The sequence below is a fragment of the Physeter macrocephalus genome, chromosome 5 (assembly GCF_002837175.3).
Source record: "Physeter macrocephalus isolate SW-GA chromosome 5, ASM283717v5, whole genome shotgun sequence".
In the NCBI taxonomy this organism is placed as follows: domain Eukaryota; kingdom Metazoa; phylum Chordata; class Mammalia; order Artiodactyla; family Physeteridae; genus Physeter; species Physeter macrocephalus.
The window spans coordinates 42,362,835-42,381,229 of record NC_041218.1 but is presented as its reverse complement, the minus strand read 5'-3'; the positions used below and the strand labels follow the sequence as shown (position 1 = coordinate 42,381,229).

Sequence of the window (18,395 nt, the reverse complement as noted above, 5' to 3'; positions counted from 1 at the left end):
CCTTAGGTAGGTTTATTCCTAGGTATTTTATTCTTTTTTGTTGCAGTGGTAAATGGGAGTGTTTTCTTAATTTCTCTTTTAGATTTCTCATCATTAGTGTATAGGAATGCAAGAGATTTCTGTGCATTAATTTTGTATCCTGCTACTTTACCAAATTCATTGATTAGCTCTAGTAGTTTTTCGGTAGCATCTTTCGGATTCTCTATATATATAGTATCATGTCTTCTGCAAACAGTGACAGCTTTACTTCTTCTTTTCCGACTTGGATTCCTTTTATTTCTTTTTCTTCTCTGATTGCCATGGCTAGGACTTCCAAAACTATGTTGAATAACAGTGATGACAGTGGACAACCTTGTCTTGTTCCTGATCTTGGAGGAAATGGTTTCAGTTTTTCACCATTGAGAACGATGTTGGCTGTGGGTTTGTCATATATGGCCTCTATAATGTTTTGTTTTTTTTTTGTTTTTTTTTTTTTTTTGCTGTACGCGGGCCTCTCACTGCCGTGGCCGCTCCCATTGCGGAGCACAGGCTCCAGACGCCCAGGCTCAGCGGCCACAGCTCACCGGCCCAGCCGCTCCGCGGCACACGGGACCCTCCCGGACCAGGGCACGAACCCGCGTCCCCCGCATCGGCAGGCGGACTCTCAACCACTGCGCCACCAGGGAAGCCCTGGCCTCTATTATGTTGAAGTAAGTTCCCTCTATGCCTACGTTCTTGAGGATTTTTATCATAAACAGGTGTTAAATTTTGTCAAAAACTTTTTCTGCATCTATTGAGAGGATCATATGGTTTTTCTCCTTCAATTTGTTAATATGGTGTATTACATTGATTAATTTGCATATATTGAAGAATCCTTGCATTCCTGGGATAAACCCCACTTGATCATGGTGTATGATCCTTTTAATGTTGGCTTATCAATTTTATCTTCTCAAAGAACCAGCTTTTAGTTTTATTGATCTTTGCTATTGTTTTCTTTGTTTCTATTTCATTTATTTCTCATCTGATCTTTATGATTTCTTTCCTTCTGCTAACTTGGGATTTTTTTGTACTTCTTTCTCTAATTGCTTTAGGAGTAAGGTTAGGTTGTTTGAGATGTTTCTTGTTTCTTGAGGTAGGACTGTATTGCTATAAACTTCCCTCTTAGAACTGCTTTTAATGAATCCCATCGGTCTTACATCATCATGTTTTCATTGTCATTTGTTTCTAGGTATTTTTTGATTTCCTCTTTGATTTCCTCAGTGATCTCTTGGTTATTAAGTAGTGTATTGTTTAGCCTCCATGTGTTTGTATTTTTTACAGATTTTGTCCTGTAATTGATAGTCTTATAGCACTGTGGTCAGAAAAGATACTTGATACAATTTCAATTTCAATTATCTTAAATTTACCAAGGCTTGATTGGTGACCCAAGATATGATCTCTCCTGGAGAATGTTCCGTGCGCACTTAAGAAAGTGTATTCTGTTGTTTTTGGATGGAATATCCTATAAATATCAATTAAGTCCATATTGTTTAATGTTATATTTAAAGCTTCGTTCCTTATTTATTTTCATTTTGGATGATCTGTCCATTGGTGAAAGTGGGCTGTTAAGGTCCCCTACTATGTTTTGTTACTGTTGATTTCCCCTTTTATGAATGTTAGCATTTGCCTTATGTATTGAGGTGCTCCTATGTTGGGTGCATAAATATTTACAATTGTTATATCTTCTTCTTGGATTCATCCCTTGATCATTATGTAGTGTCCTTCTTTGTCTCTTGTAATAGTCTTTATTTTAAAGTCGATTTTGTCTGATATGAGAATTGCTACTCCAGCTTTCTTTTGATTTCCATTTGCATAGAATACCTTTTTCCATCCCCTCATTTTCAGTCTGTATGTGTCCCTAGGTCTCTTGTGGACAGCATATATACAAGTCTTGTTTTTGAATCCATTCAGCCAGTCTATGTCTTCTGGTTGGAGCATTTAATCCATTTACATTTAAGGTAATTATTGATATGTATATTCCTAGTACCATTTTCTTGATTGTTTTGGGTTTGTTATTGTAGGTCTTTTCCTTCTCTTGTGTTTCCTGACTAGATAAGTTCCTTTAGCATTTGTTGTAAAGCTGGTTTGGTGGTGCTGAATTCTCTTAGCTTTTGCTTGTCTGTAAAGTTTTTAATTTATCTGTCGAATGTGAATGACATCCTTGCTGGGTAGAGTAATCTTGGTTGTAGGTTTTTCCCTTTCATCACTTTAAATATGTCCTGCCACTCCCTTCTGGCTTGCAGCTTCTGCTGAAAGATCAGCTGTTAATCTTATGGGGAATGCCTTGTATGTTATTTGTTGTTTTTCCCTTGCTGCTTTTAATATTTTTTCTTTGTATTTAATTTTTGATCGTTTGATTAATATGTCTTGGTGTGTGTCTCCTTGGATTTATCCTGTATGGGACTCTCTGCACTTTCTGGACTTGTTTGACTATTTCCTTTCCCATATTAGGGACGTTTTCAACTATAATCTCTCAGTCCCTTTCTTTTTGTCTTCTTCTTCTAGGATCCCTATAATTTGAATGTTGGTGCATTTAATGTTGTTCTAGAGGTCTCTTAAAACTGTCCTCAATTCTTTCATTCTTTTTTCTTTATTCTGCTCTGCAGTAGTTGTTTCCACTATTTTATCTTCCAGGTCACTTATCTGTTCTTCTGCCTCAGTTATTCTGTTGTTGATTCCTTCTAGAGAATTTTATATTTCATTTATTGTGTTGTTCATCATTGTTTGTTTGCTCTTTAGTTCTTCTAGGTCCTTGTTAAACGTTTCTTGCATTTTCTCCATTCTATTTCCAAGATTTTGGATCATCTTTACTATCATTATTCTGAATTCTTTTTCAGGTAGACTGCCTATTTCCTCTTCATTTGTTAGGTCTGGTGGGTTTTTACCTTGCTCGTTCATCTGCTGTGTGTTTCTCTGTCTTCTCATTTTGCTTAACTTACTCTGTTTGGGCTCTCCTTTTCGCAGGCTGCAGGTTCGTAGCTCCTGTTGTTTTTAGTGTCTGCCCCCAGTGGCTAAGGTTGGTTCAGTAGGTTGTGTAGGCTTCCTGGTGGAGGGGACTGGTGCATGTGTTCTGGTGGATGAGGCTGGATCTTGTCTTTCTGGTGGGCAGGACTGCATCTGGTGGTGTGTTTTGGGGTGTCTGTGACCTTATTATGATTTTAGGCAGCCTCTCTGCGAATGGGTTGGGTTGTGTTCCTGTCTTGGTAGTTGTTTGCCATAGGGTGTCCAGCACTGTAGCTTGCTGGTCGTTGAGTGGAGCTGGGTCTTAGTGTTGAAATTGAGATCTCTGGGAGAGCTTTCGCCGTTTGATATTACGTGTAGCCAGGAGGTCTGTGGTTGACCAGTGTCCTTAACTCGGCTCTCCCACCTCAGAGGCACAGGCCTGACACCCGGCTGGAGCACCAAGACCCTGTCAGTCACATGGCTTGGTCTGTAGAAGCCAAACCTCTAGACAGATAGATTAAGGGAGTGAACATGTTGGTAATATCCAGTCGCGTCTTCTTGCTTGCATATCCACGTAAGAAAGACGAAGGATAAATAAAAGGAAGACCATTTAAAATCCAATAAAGCATGAATTTTGTTTTAATCTTGTGTCTTAAAGAGATGCAAATTCAACAAAAAAAAAATATGGACTTCAAAGGTAATCAGGGTATGGAGAGCAGCTCACAATGCAGGATCCAGAGTGATTATTTCATTTGCATATGAGGTTAGTGGCTGGATTATTTTTTTTATGATTTTTCTGGCAATTACAGTTTTTGATTTTTGGAGCTTTAGTGGAGGAGGCTCTGTGTAGAGAAGCTGGGGGCTGGCTCTGTCCCTCCGTGGAGCACTGTCATTCCCAAAGTGTCCCCTTCTGGCTCAGAGTGCCTGGGTGATAGCAGGGTCTCCAGAGAGGGGTGGCCGGTGGCCAAGGATGGAGGGTTTTCCTTTCCTGCAAAGCAGGATTAATAATCCATCTCGGAGGGTTTTGAAGTTCACGACTCTTCTTTGCAAAGCAAAGGAAAATGCATCAGACGCCACCACTTCTGGATGGTGGTGCTCAAGAATCACCCAGATGAGCACTTTCGATAGACCAAAGCCCCAAGATTTCCTCTTACACATTGCTCTGGTGGGAGGAGAATCCCACGAAGCTAGGGAAGATGTTCCTGCTCCTAGGGTGTGTGTGCACGCGTGTTCTCTTTCTGCACACCCCCAAACTCCTTTATCCCCTCACTCCTAATGCTAAGTCTCTGGCTGAGGCAGCTTCCCATGTCATGTGCTGCAGGAAATCTTACTGATTTATCTTGATTATTGTCTGTCTCCATCTCTAGAATAAAATTTCCACAAGTGCAGTGATTTTTGACTGTTCACTGCTATACTTACAGCAACTAGAATAGTGTCTAGCACACAGTATGTACTCAATTATTTGTAAGTTAAGAAATAAGTAGATAATAGAAAGCATGCATTTTCAATGATAATTCAAAGAAAAATAGAATGATATAGAATGGGCATGTAGATAAGGAACATATCTTCAGGTTAAACACTTGATATAGTAATAAGCAATGAATCCTTTGCATTCAGAAGAGCAGTTGTTCTTGCAACATATGTCCTAAGGAAAAAGCATGTAAATGAAACTTACATACCTAACTTCCTTACATACCTTCCTTAACTTCCTTATATAGTTTAAATTCTGAAACCTGTTTTCCAAGTTTTCTATAAATACATCTGTTACCTCTGCAAATTTCTAATTTTTCAAGTCACTGCAGTTTAAGAAATGTAATTCTCAAAAAAATAAAGACTCCTAAAAGATGTTTCCAGTCATATGTTCAGCATCTAAAGAAATTACTCTGTTTTTACTAAAGCATGGGTAATCAGATTGTCCATTTTCATTATATTTTGAAGAAACCAAGATGTCTTATTTTATTAATTTCAGAGCTATTTATTTATATACAAGAGACAGGCTTAGTGCTTTTAGAGTACATAAAAGACACAATATCCTCAAGACACTTACTGACAAGCATGGAGGGATATATATATATACACACACACACACACACACATAATACAAGTTAGAAAATGATGTACACTAAAGGTATACCTCCCTCTTCAACATTTCGTTAAACTTAAGAATTCTAAAAATTAACAATTTGATGCCCCTGTAGTTAGCCCATCTGGAATATTATTTCATTGCTTACTTTAAAAATTACTTTTATGTTCACCCTACCAGTATTTTCTTGTGGATCATTTTGATTTATAAACATCTTCAGTGATAAATACTATATAAAGGTGAATATCAATTCAAAGCATTTAAAAAAGATATTCTTTGTGTACTATTAGGCACTGAAGTACTCTTGCTAACAAATTCATGAAAACAGGAGTTTATCTAATTTCTTACAAAACTAGTACTGTTATAAGCTTCTTTTACCACTCCAGCCTATGCAAGTATTCATCCTCATCAAGCTTTGTGCATCTGCTTTGTTAATTATTGATTCGTGCTATGCCTGTTTAGTATTTCCATTGGGTAAGGCATCTGCAGCTGTCCACTTGGCTGCTTTTGAGTCAGCATTGTTTTTACATATCTGCCAGAACAATGAACAATTCCATCTTTTTGAGAAACTTTCCTTTATACCTGTTTCTATATAAACTCCATTTTCAAAGCACTGATTGCAAAATAAAGTTAAGAAGTATTAAAACTGCTTTTAATAATTTGTTTATCTCTAAGGATACACGTCCCCCCTTTTTAAAGTTTTACTAAACTTAAGTTTTCCAAAAATAGCCAAGAATGTTATTGTAGTTATCCTACTGCAGCATTATACTTCACTTTTTTTTGTGTGTGTGTGATACCGCAGGCCTCTCACTGTTGTGGCCTCTCCCGTTGCGGAGCACAGGCTCCAGACGCGCAGGCCCAGAGGCCATGGCTCACCGGCCCAGCCGCTCCACAGCATGTGGGATCCTCCCGGACTGGGGCACGAACCCGTGTCCCCTGCATCAGCAGGCGGACTCTCAACCACTGCGCCACCAGGGAAGCCCTACTTCACTTTTTTAATGGTTATTTTTATGTTCACTACCAGCACTGTATTGTGGATCATTTCAATTTCTGATTCTCTTTAATGATGATTTCCATAAAATTTTAGATACAAAAATGATAGGAAAATAGATATTTTCAGAGAAATATTGGTTTTTTTATGTGTGGTGAGATCTTTATGTTATGGATAAAGAACTTATATTTTTCTTATTTTTTCAGTAACTTTTAATTAACTCATATGTTAATGCGTATATTCCATGTACAAACTATTGATACATGGCAAGCTACTCACAGTCAATGGAGTTTCAGGACAAAAGAAGTCAGTCGAAACATCTCTGTAGTAAGAGAGGATGGGATTTTTTTTTTTTTTTTTTTTAAGAAAAAAGATCAACATCTTCCTTTTTAAAGGCTTAGAACACATTTGATCATTAACCTGGGTAGTAAAGGCCAAGAAAGAGGAATGGTGAAGACTGGAGAAGGTTGCTAATAAGCATTGGTAGTGCTGGTGGAGAGACAAATAACTATAATATTTCACTTTCTATAGCAAAAGTTCATTTTGTTGAGAGCAGATCAAGTATATATTACGCTTGAAACTGAGAAAAAGTTTAATTTCTTAAGGAGAAGTTATCTCAGTAACTAAAAAAAAATAGAACATTAAAATATTTGTTTACTTTTACATTTCAGATGAGAGTTTAAAAGAATAAGGGGAGGAGACGCTTCTAGAAAATACTTTTGACTTTCCTCCCTGTTCTCTTGGAAAGAATTTATAACATTCTATGTCACTGGAAATTTATGAATCGAGGAAAATTAATCTGCAGCTTGCCATTATAAAAGAACAGAGAAACTCTGGTTGCAACATCCCAGATTCTAACAAGCATTAAAGGAAGCGTCAGGGCAGCTGTAAACAATGTTTCTTGACTCTGAAAGAAAAAAAGAGCCAGGGAAAGTTGGTTTCTGTAGCTTTAAGAAATTTTTTTCCAGTGCAGTTTGAATGCTTTTGGGATGCCTGTATTGAGAGAATGGAATGTTTTCAGTATGTCTTTTTCAGGAGAACGAAAAACATGAAGTGGAAGCCAAATAAAAGAATGCTTTGTGAAACTGCCTCCGCCTTTCACCTCATTGAAAATAGTCAGGACAGCACAAAAATCCTGGGAAACCCTGTGATTTTTTTTGATAGGATGTTTTATTGTAAATGACTGAGGGAGGAAGGATATTTTTTATTAATCAGACATCAAAAATATTGCCTATCTTAACTACATTTTGAAGAAATCAAGATGGGTGTTAATTTACTCCTTCCACAGATGTTTATTAAGTATTTATGTTACTACTGGTAGTCCATACATACATACGTAAATATGACATACATATATCGGGCAGTCCTTGTGCTCATACATCAGGGATGCTGTGGTGAGTAAATCAGATAGAGTCCCAGTTCTCTTGGAACTTATAGAGGGAGAAACAAATAACAATCAAGTAAACAAATGATGTAATAGATACAAATAGGTGCTATGAAGTACAGTAAATCAGAGAAGTATACTAGAGATGGTGACTTGGGGTACGGAGGGGTCAGGAAGAGCCTCTTTGAGGAAGTGACTTTTGAGACTTGAAGGATAAGAAAGAGTCAGCCATGAGAAATTTGGGGCGGCGTTGGGCGGGGGAGACAAGCATTCAAAGTAGAGGGAATTGCAAAGGCAAAAGCCCTGGGATGGGAATGATCTTGTCCTGATCCTGGGGCTATGTGAAGGTCAGCATGGTTGGAGTCCAGTGAGCTGGGGGAAAGTGAAAAGATGTCAGAGGTAGCAGGGGCTAAGGAAAGGAATTTGGACTTTTTTCTAAGTACAATCAGAAGCCACTAAAACAGGGCAGTGACATAATATGGCTTTTTTCTTTTAAAGATTGCATTGACTGCTCTGAGAATGATGGATAAGAGGATGAGAGTGGAAGCAGGGAAACCAGACAGGAGACTCTTGCAGTAGGTCCAGTGAGGGTGATGATGGCTTAAAGTGGAATGGAAGCTGCAGAGAGGGAGAGAAGTAAAAGATATATTTGGAGGCAGAGATGATGGTAGGTTGGGTATGTGAATAGAGTAGGAGGAAAAGAAGAACTGAATATTATCCCTAGGTTTCTGGCTTGAGCAACTGGGTAGATAGTAGTGCCATTTATGGAAATGGAGAAGATTGGGGAAAGAATAGGTTTAGTGGGGAAATTCCATTTTGGATTTGTTAAGTTTAATACACCAGTTAAAAGTCCAAGTCAAGATTTCACATAGGTGGTTGGATATTAGTGTTCCGAGTTCAAGGAAGAGATCATGCCAAAGAAATAAACTGGGGAACCATCAGTATACAGGTGGTATTTTAAGTCAATGGAACTGATGAGATCATCTGGGTGTGTGTGTGTGTGTGTGTGTGTGTAGGTAGACAAGAGCACCCAGGGTAGAATTTAAAGTTCTTAGTTACTTAGTTGTGAGGCAGAGGAAAAGGAGCCAACAAAGTTACACACACACACACACACACACACACACACACACACACACAGATCTTCTTCAACTTATGATTGGGTTATGTCCCGATAAACACATCCTAAGTCAAAAACACATTTAATGCACCTAACCTACCAAACATTATAGCTTAGCCTAGCCTAGCTTAAACATACTCAGAACAATTATATTAGGCTATAGTTGGGCAAAATGAACAAAAGGCCTATTTTATTATAAAATGATGAATATCTCATGTAATTTATTGAGTACTGTACTGGAAATGAAAAACAGAATGGTTGTATGCGTTTTGATTGTTTACCCCCCTGATCACTTGGCTGACTGGGAGCTGCATCTTGGTGCAGCTGCCTAGCATCATGAGCATTGTACTGCTTATTGCTAGCCCAGGAAAAGATCAAAATTGGGCAGTGTTTGGGGAAGAGACCTGGGAAGGGCCAATGACAGGTTCTGGAAATCTCTGACTAGTCACAATCTTCTTGGTTCCTCATCTGCTATTTTAGGGGGCTGAATTAGGTGATCCCTGCCAGCTCCTACCTTTTTTTTTAAACTTGCTTGGCCACCTTTTAGGAATAGATGAACTACTTAGCATGTGGCCTCATAGAAAAGGGCAGGGTGGGAAGTCAGGGCTAATACATAGGCATGGCTACAAATGAACTATGACATTTTTAATTTGACCAAAAGTTGGGAAAGGAGAATAAACTGAAGATTAGGGTTAGAGGGGACTTGCAGGTTAAGTAGGCGAGAGCAGCAGTAGAGAAAAAATAAGGATTTTAGATTACAATCAGAAGCCAGTTTGGGGATTTGAAATCTTGGAGATGGAGCACTTCCTGGTTGTGTTTAGCGTCCAAGTGTGGCCATATATGTGGTGGACAAAGAGAAGAGAGGAGGTCAGTAGAGTTGGAAGGTTTGCAGAATGGTGAGGTCAGAGCATAGGAGGCTGTGGTCACTGAGAATTCATCAGCAAACATTTCTTGAGGGCCTAGTACCTGTCAGGCATGAATGGTGCTGACAAATGCAGATGGTGTCAGGCTGTGAGAAGCAGGGCAGAGAGTGAAAGCAGATGTCATGAACGCCAACATTTGGAAGGGCTAATGAGCCAGGGGAAGAACCAAGGTCTGGAAAGAGTAAGTGAGGAGAAATTTTTGAAGTGTTTGGAAGATAAAGAAGTTCATGACAGATGTCAGTGGAATACAATGAACCTTCTGGTTTCAAACTTAAGGGGAAGATTTTGGGACTTCCCTGGTGGTCCGGTGGTTAAGATTCTTCCTTTCCACTGCAGGGGGCATGGGTTCGGTCCCTGGTCCGGCCCCTGGTGGGGGAACTAAGATCCCACATGCCGCATGGCCAAAAAATAAAAGGAGAAGAATTTATTTTTGATGTTCAATAAAGAGATTTTGATGTTTAAGAAACACTGACTTCTGCTATTTTTTAATATTTAAGAGCTACTTTTCTTTTATATGGGATTGCTAAAAAATTAAAAAATAGGTTCTGTGATATAGCTTTGAGAAATCTAGGTATGGAAAAGTAAAGATAGCATATGTAAATTATAGTGCGATAAGTACATAAAAGAATTCTTCGTCTTTATGAAAGGATTTACCATGGTCCTTTAAATATGAATTCCCTTAATACCGTATTAACCACTTGAGAAAGTAAAAAGGAGATTAGAGCTGTATACATTTTGAGAATACTCTATTGAATAAAGGAAATATGACTGTAGTTGCATTGGTTTTTGGAAACAATACAATATGTTAGAAAGCACACACACAATCTATTTTTCCTCACTTTGGACAATGAAACATTTTCATTGATTAACTTAGAAAAAAATCTGATGCTAAAGACCACTAAAACTGTTTAAAACCCTGAAAATATGATGCTAGTGACCATTAATAGGAGATGTTGTTACAAATAAAATAGCCCTTTAGTAACACGTATATAACATCTTTTGATATTTCTTTTTTTTTTTTTTTTTTTTTTGTGATATGCGGGCCTCTCACTGTTGTGGCCTCTCCCGTTGCGGAGCACAGGCTCCGGACGTGCAGGCTCAGCGGCCATGGCTCACAGGCCTAGCCACTCCGCGGCATGTGGGATCTTCCCAGACCGGGGCACGAACCCATGTCCCCTGCATCGGCAGGCGGATTCGCAACCACTGCGCCACCAGGGAAGCCCTTATTTCTTCATTATAATGAATGTGTAAAAGAAGTGGCCCTTCAGCCAGATAACCTGAAGCAGAGAATTTGACCTTAATCCTTCTTGCCACTGCCTTATGGTTAGATTTTGGCCTTTTTAATTCCTGTAAAAATAGGAATATTTAGGTCATTGTTTTATTTTGTGAATGAAATGAGAATGTGTGTGAATATACCTTGAAAAATTAACTGTACATACATAACATATGGAGTGTCCTTACTGAAGTAAATGTTTTTGACTTTTTGTGTTTTTCAGCCCTCCATCAATTTTACCTGTGAAAACATGATAACTATTTCCTTTGCTGAAAAGGATCTTAGAAGGGGCAAATATTCATTTACTCGGGCTACCTTTAATCTCTAGTTATCTCTTCTTCAGAGCCTTGATTCTATTCTTTTTTTTAAAAAATAAATAAATAATTTATTTATTTTTGGCTGTGTTGGGTCTTTGTGCGCAGGCTCTATTCTTTTTTTTAAAAAATAAATAAATAATTTATTTTTGGCTGTGTTGGGTCTTTGTTGCTGCGCAGGCTTTCTCTAGTTGCGGCGAGCGGGGGCTACTCTTCATTGCAGTGAGCAGGCTTCTCATTGCGGTGGCTTCTCATGTTGCACAGCATGGGCTCTAGGCACATGGGCTTCAGTAGTTGTGGCTCACAGGTTCAGTAGTTGTGGCTCGCGGGCTCTAGAGTGCATAGCCTTGATACTATTCTTAAATTAATATAATAAGCTGTGGTCTTTACCTAAATAACTTGAGAAATTATGGTTTTTATTTGAATAACTAAAGAAGACACTTTTGATGACTTTCAGAATACTATCATCGTTAGGCCAAACTGTATAACTGACTGGTAATAATCATGTGAATATATTTATTTTCTTTCCTGACTTAGTAGTTAAAATTTTTTTAAAAACAATTTTAAGAGAAAAACAGGGTTGCTATGTATTCAGCACTTTAGATATAGCTCAAGAGCACATTTACATCATTATTGTGACTTTGGTGATCAAAATAAATAAATTAACTGAAATGTCAAGATCATAAACAGGATTTGAAGTCAGGCAGATCTGGTTCAAATTATAGGTGATGGACTTAGAGCAATCACTTAGCCTATTTGCATCTCAGTTTCTTCATCTCTAAAAAAGGAATAAGGGGCTTCCCTGGTGGCGCAGTGGTTGCGCGTCCGCCTGCCGATGCAGGGGAACCGGGTTCGCGCCCCGGTCTGGGAGGATCCCACGTGCCGCGGAGCGGCTGGGCCCGTGAGCCATGGCCGCTGAGCCTGCGCGTCCGGAGCCTGTGCTCCGCAACGGGAGAGGCCACAACAGAGGGAGGCCCGCATACCACCAAAAAAAAAAAAAAAAAAGGAATAATAGTTATCTTACATTCATTCATTCAACAAATATCTACTGAACTCGTGTGCCCTGAAGCTGCTAGTTTACAATAATTACCAACAAGACAAAGTCCTTGCCATTCCATCGCTTACAGTCTAGTAGAAGAGGTAGATGATAAACTTAAACACATATCTAAAATGATCCCACGTAAGTGGTAAATGCAATGAAGAAAATATAACAGAGTAATGGGAAAGAACATGACTTGGGGGGGGAGAGAGGAGGGGTGTGGCCACCTGATCAGACAAGTCTTCTTGAGATACCACATTTGAGCTTAGACCCAATTAATGAGCAGCCAGCCACGGGTAGATCTATGAATATCCAGGGGATGGAAAGTTCTTGAAGCAGGAAGAAATCTGGCCTATTTCTATGACTAGAAAAAAGTCCTGTGAGGCTGGAGACTAGTGGGAAAAGGAAGGGAGAGTACTGTAATATCTGGAGAATATTAGGATACTAGGAGAGGCAGGCAAGGTTCAGGTCATGTAGGGCCCTGTAGGTATGATAAAGAATTTGGATATTATTCTAATTGCAACAGAAGACATAAACTGGCTCAAAACAAGAAATTGACACTGTACAATTTACATTTTAAAAAGCTCCCACTCTATGAATAAATTGCTAAAATTAATAAGATTGCTCAATAGGTTTGCAATAATCATGTTCCTATATATCAATAACAGAGTTTTAAAATATAATTTAAAGGATAACATTTATAAAAGCAATAACAACAAAAAAGATACATAGGAACAAATTAAAGAGTTTAAAGATCTTTATGCAAGTACATTATAAACATTTTTGGACGATATTAAAGAAGGCTTAAATTAATGAAGATATATCCATGTTCACGAATGGAAAGGCTTGCTATCACAAAGATGTCATTTTCCTCCAAATTATTTAATAAATTCAAAACGATTCCAATCACAAATCTCAAGAGGATTTTTTTTTCCTTTGTGGCACTTAACAATCTGACCCCAAAATTTATATGGAAGAATAAGGGGACAAAATTAACCACATCAATTTTTAATTTGCCCTATCAGATATCAACACATAATGAAAACAGCTCGATATTGGGTGAGGAATAGACAAATAAACCAGTAGAACAGAATAAAGAGCTCCTAAATAGACCTACATATACAGGAGAAGTTGGTACATGACAAAAGTGGCATTAAGGTCAGTGGGGAAAGGATGGACAATTAAATAACTGCTGCTAAGACATTTGGTTAGCCAAACAAAAAACAAGATCAATCCAGATAATTTAAAGACAAAACCATGAAAAACCCATGCTTTTTAGAAGAAAATATGAGAGAATATATTTACAACCTCAGGATAGGGAAAGGGAAGGATTTCTTGAGACATAAAAAGCACAAACCCTACTGGAAAATATACATATATTTAATTATATTAATAGGAAACATTTCTGTACATCCAAGACATCCTAAAGTGAAAAGACAAACCATAAACTAGGAAAAGATATTTGCCAGCCAAAAAACCAAAAAGAGTTATTTTCCTGGAAAATAGTAAACAAACAACAAAAGCCTACAAATCAATAAGAAAAAGCAACCACATAGAAAAATGGGCAAAGGATATCAATTTGAAATTCACAGAAAAGGAAAACTTAAAGGCCAATAAACACATGAAATAATGTTCATTTCCATTAGTAATAGGATAAATGCATACAAACAAGAATGACAGAATCTAAAGAGTATCCAAGTACTAGGGAGGCACTAGAGGAGCAGGCATGCTCATTTAAAGCTGACTGGAATATAAATTGTTACAATCGAAATGATCCTCTAATTCCTAGGTATATTATTCTAGAGAAAGTTTTGCATGTATGTATAAGGAGACATAAAAATATTCATGGCATCATGAGGTCTTTGGAATGAAAAACTGGAAATGAGCTAAATGTCCATTAATAGGATAATGGATACATAAATTACAAGTATATTAATACAATAGAATACAGCAGTGAGAATGAATAAAATGCAGCTATACCTGTTAGTGAGGATGAATCTCATAAAGAGAATATTCAGAAAAGAAACCAACTGCAGAAATTTTTACTTACAGTAAAAATAAAATTTATATAAAACACTATATATTGATATGGATATATATGTAGATGTAATAAAAGTACATACATTTCATGGGAATGAGAAACATGAAAATCAGGATAATTTTACCCCTGGGGAATGGGATTAAGGAGGAATACACAACAGACTTCAATTATAAAATTACATATTTTTTAAGCTAGGTGGTGGGTACACAGTTATCTGTTCCATTCATTAATTTTTTGGTTAAGTGGAAATATTTTATAACACAATTTTCAAGAGGAGAAAAGTAATTCTAGCTTATAAACTGAAGCGTGAACTCTCAGAGGGTAAGAAGGGAAATAGGCAGAACTGTTAGCAGACAGTTGCAGTATTCTAAGAGAGTAGACTTGAGTCTCTAGCACAGCTTCTGGCACATGGTAGGTGTTTAACGAACTTCAGCTATTGTGTGGTGGTTTGCTATCATCATCATCAGGGTAACGACAGGGGGACTGTGAAGAAAGATAAACTAAATTTTTTGGGTAGTTACATTGAGTCACTTGCTGTATTTATCTCTTTTAGTCTTGACTAGGATCTGGTCATAAAGAATCTAAGGCTCACAGAGGCCAAAGCCGGAAGGCGCAAGGCTTCATAAACTTCTATTGACTCATTTTCCAATGTCGCGTAAACTTCCTCCTGAACCCGCACCCCTCAATACACTCACCACTTTCTGGTCCAGCACTGGAAAAAAATTCAAGCAGCTTTTCTCTTTGGTTTATAAGTAGCATATTTTGAGTTAAATATTAATAATTCGATACAGCAAACACTTGGATAGGGGCTTATTACTTATTACAGAGTACTTTGGGATCTCTTTTAATTTTTCACCTGATCCTCCTAACAACTGTGAGGACTGGCAGGGCAGCTGTTTATTCCTGTTTTACCGATAAGTAAACTAAAATCCAGAGGCTAACCTGGTGACCATGAACTTCATAGAATCATATCTTAAACATTCTGTGATTGAGTGGGCATTTTTCAGCTTTAATTGTACTTTCAAAGGAGACTATGACCCCCAGAAAGGTCTAAGAAATACTGAGTTAAATGATTTGCCTAAAGCCTAAGGTCACATGGTCTTGGTGGAGCCAAGACCTCAAGGAATTTCTTCTTATCCCACACTCAGAATTCTTTCCATTACAACGTATAGCACCAAAATTCAAATTAGAGATATTATCAGTGAAATACTTTTTGTAATGTTTACTGACTGCTAAGATGGAAACGTTATTAAATACACCGAAACTTCTTACTTGGGAGAAATAGTTTTGGCCTGTTCAGCCATTGGGCAGTCACTCAGCAATCTACTCTGTGTTACAGATGAAGAAGTCCAAACCTGTTTGTTGTCTTTATAACAAGCCCTAGTACAGACTTACTAAATAAGAAATGAATCTGACACAGTAACTATAAAACGTACTTTACAATTCTCAGTAATCTACAGAGAATAATCATGAAATACAGCTTGATTCAGCGGTGGAAAGCAGACTATGAGCTGAGAATGGGATTTTCATTTCTCCTGGACCAGTCACTTAATGTCTTAGGGTCTCCCTTCTCTTAGCTGTAAAAGGGAGGATTAAAGTGGGTAGCTTCTCAGCTCTAACACTGCATGCAGTTTGATGGGATTAAAATAAAAAGGGACGAGAGTTTTGTGTATAAACTCTTTACACACGGTCTGTTAATGTTAACCTTATTTTCCCAATGAAAAAGGCCAGTGCCCAAGGTGGCTAACTGGTCATTAGCCCCAAGTGTCCTTCTTGGCCCTCAAGAAGGCCAAGCCTGCGTCCCCCTTGGAGCGAAGTAGGGGCGGGCGGGCAGATAGACAGAAAGCTATGTCAGGTCTATGGTCCAGTGGGATTTCAAACAGAAGGGCCCTTAATCCTAAATTTAGGAATGAAGGAAAGCGGTAACGCCCAAGCACAGGCGCGAAGGGACCTGCTTAAACAGGCTGGGGTGTGCGAGCGTTTGGGGTGGGGCTTGGAGCCGGGAGGCAGTTGAAGGGCCGAGCGCAGCACCTACCTCCGCATCTCCGCCGCCAGGGGTGGGCTATCACTGAGAACTCTAAGCCACCCTTGGGAACCTCCCAGCGCGGGCAAGGCCAAGTGATCCAGCGCCGGTGCGGGGAGAGGCGTGCCCTGCCCCCGCCCCGCCCCGCGCGCATGCGCGCGGCTCCCGGCGCTGAAATTCAAATTTGAACCGCCGCTGAAGGCCGAGCGTGACACTGGAGGCTGTGGGGAAGAGGAGAGTAGGTTGGGAGGGTTCCCCTGCCCCGGACTTCTTGTTTTCTCCAAGTGACACACTGAGCCGGCACTCACTTCTTTTCTTTTTCCGAATTTGAACCACCGTTTCGGTCGTCTCGCAATCGACACGCGAAGCCCGGGGCGATGGACCCGTTTACCGAGGTAAGAAAACTTGCGGGCAGAGCCAGCCACGACCCCTCTCGGCCCCCACCCTCCCTTCCCACCTTCTGTCTACCTCCGGACCCACCGGGCGGAGAGCGCGTGCGCGCGCGTGCGCAGAGTGTGCGTGCGGGTGTCGGACTGGGGAAGGCAGGAGGGGGCCGCTGGTTCCCTCCGCTCTGCGGCTGCAGTTCTGCGGTTTTCTTGTTCTTATCCTGCAGATGAAGCTCTGCGGGGGAAAGCTTTGAGTCTGTCCTCAGTAGCAGTAGTGAAAAAACCTCCTGTCAGCCCCGGTTATTATATGCCCCTCTGGAGTGGATCCCTGTCCCTTGCGAGGGTGAGGTGGGGGCCTGACCGAAAGATCCCGCTGGAAGTAAAAGCCGGGGTAACTTGCAAGGTGGAGTCGGGTGTCTGAGTGACTCAGTGCTGTGTGTGCAGCCGCCGCCCGGAAATGGAATGGAATGTGATTTGCAGGGTTCGTGTGGCCCGCAGAGGAGCCGTGCATTTAAGGATGCTGTGAACAAAATGACAGCAAAACGTTAAAATAAGCCGGTGCCTGAAACCATTGCATCCGTTCTTATAAAGTCAATAGTTCCTTCAGATTCTATTGCTCAGCTAACTAGCAAAGAAGATTCATACCTGAGATTGATACAAATTGAAAGGAAACAGTGTTAGCCAAATACGTACAAACCAAAATTAATAGCCCACGATTTAAAAAAAAAAGTAAAGAAATAAATCTTTTTGGGTATGTTTATGGAGCATACCATTACAGCAATACTTCACTCATCTTTTGTTCTTTGGAAATTAAATATGGATTAATTACATCGTTATTGTGTCGATTATTTGTCTAGCTTTGGCTTCTTGTTGACAAGGTACTTTGACACACTCAGGAATTTCCACTCTCTTTTCTTCCAGGACAGTTCCTCATTTTTTAGGTTGTTGTGCAAGTTTCAACTCAAAAAATAACAGTTGTTGCAAAGTGAGCCTAAAAATGTCTCTGCACTAGATTGAAAAATTGAATGGAGAGTGGTAATACTTTTTTTTTTTGAGATGTACTTACAATCCTAAGATATTAAAAGTTTCAACAATTAGAGTTTACTTGTGTTCAAACACAACAGTGTTTATTTTTGTTTACAAATTCTCAATCATCTCTGGGGGAAAACACATCAATTCATTAACCTTAAATATTCTAACAGAAAAATCCTGAACACATTTTTGTATTAGCTTTAAAGAATAGAGCTGGTCGTGCACTACATATTTTTCACTTACATTGAAGTTAAAAAGGATACATTATGTTCCAACTTAGAATAGGATTCCTGAAAATATTAGCCCTATGTGTTCTGAATATTTTCATTCTCCTAGGTAACTGACAGGACAAAGCATTTTGAAAGTTGGCTGAAAATTGTACTTTGTTTTACTTAAAAATGTTATTCTGAAGCTAGTACAAATCTCAGTTGAAAGAAACTTTTCATTTTAGAGTGTGCTCAGAAATATGTATGGTTTGTGTTATGAAAAGTTAGATCGGTTGCAGTTGGAATAAACAGCTTTGACATCTTTTCCTTAATTGGTAATGAGTGAACAATTTGAATTGGTTCCAAAGATTAGGTGCTTAATTATAGCATTCATAACATTTTTGCACAGTGAAACTAACTGGTACAGTTCCTTGTCTGAAAAAAGAATTGGAAGTCAGTTAAAATGACTTTCTGAACCAGAGTTCCTTATCAGAACCATAGAACAGGGAAAATTATTTGAGAGAACTGTTTTCTCAGTTTTCCCAAGGGTGATTCTTAACCAGACCACCCTACAGGCATAGGAGAGGTGTTAATTCATTACATTAATGCCAGGGGGTTAGGG

At 39.0% G+C, this 18,395-nt stretch overlaps 2 protein-coding genes across 10 annotated transcripts in view; one reads left to right on the top strand and one right to left on the bottom strand.

Moving 5' to 3' along the window:
• The window catches only part of MATCAP2 (microtubule associated tyrosine carboxypeptidase 2), a 99,803-nt gene extending 83,491 nt beyond the window's left edge, over positions 1 to 16,312 (bottom strand). For all 8 annotated transcript variants that reach the window (XR_002892557.3, XR_002892558.2, XM_024128957.2 and 5 more), the window contains exon 1: positions 16,162 to 16,312. Coding sequence is in view for 6 of the 8 variants with exons in the window: in XM_024128957.2 (XP_023984725.1) it covers positions 16,162 to 16,303 (142 nt within the window). In the remaining 2 variants the exon portion in view is untranslated. The remainder of the gene's footprint in view (positions 1 to 16,161) is intronic.
• Positions 16,313 to 16,426: 114 nt separating this feature from the next.
• ANLN (anillin, actin binding protein) overlaps positions 16,427 to 18,395 on the top strand; it is a 58,866-nt gene continuing 56,897 nt past the window's right edge. The window contains exon 1 of one of the 2 annotated variants that reach the window (XM_007114460.3): positions 16,427 to 16,544. In XM_007114460.3, the coding sequence (XP_007114522.2) occupies positions 16,527 to 16,544 (18 nt within the window). In that variant the 5' untranslated portion in view covers positions 16,427 to 16,526. The remainder of the gene's footprint in view (positions 16,545 to 18,395) is intronic. The other variant, XM_007114461.3, reaches the window with a different exon arrangement.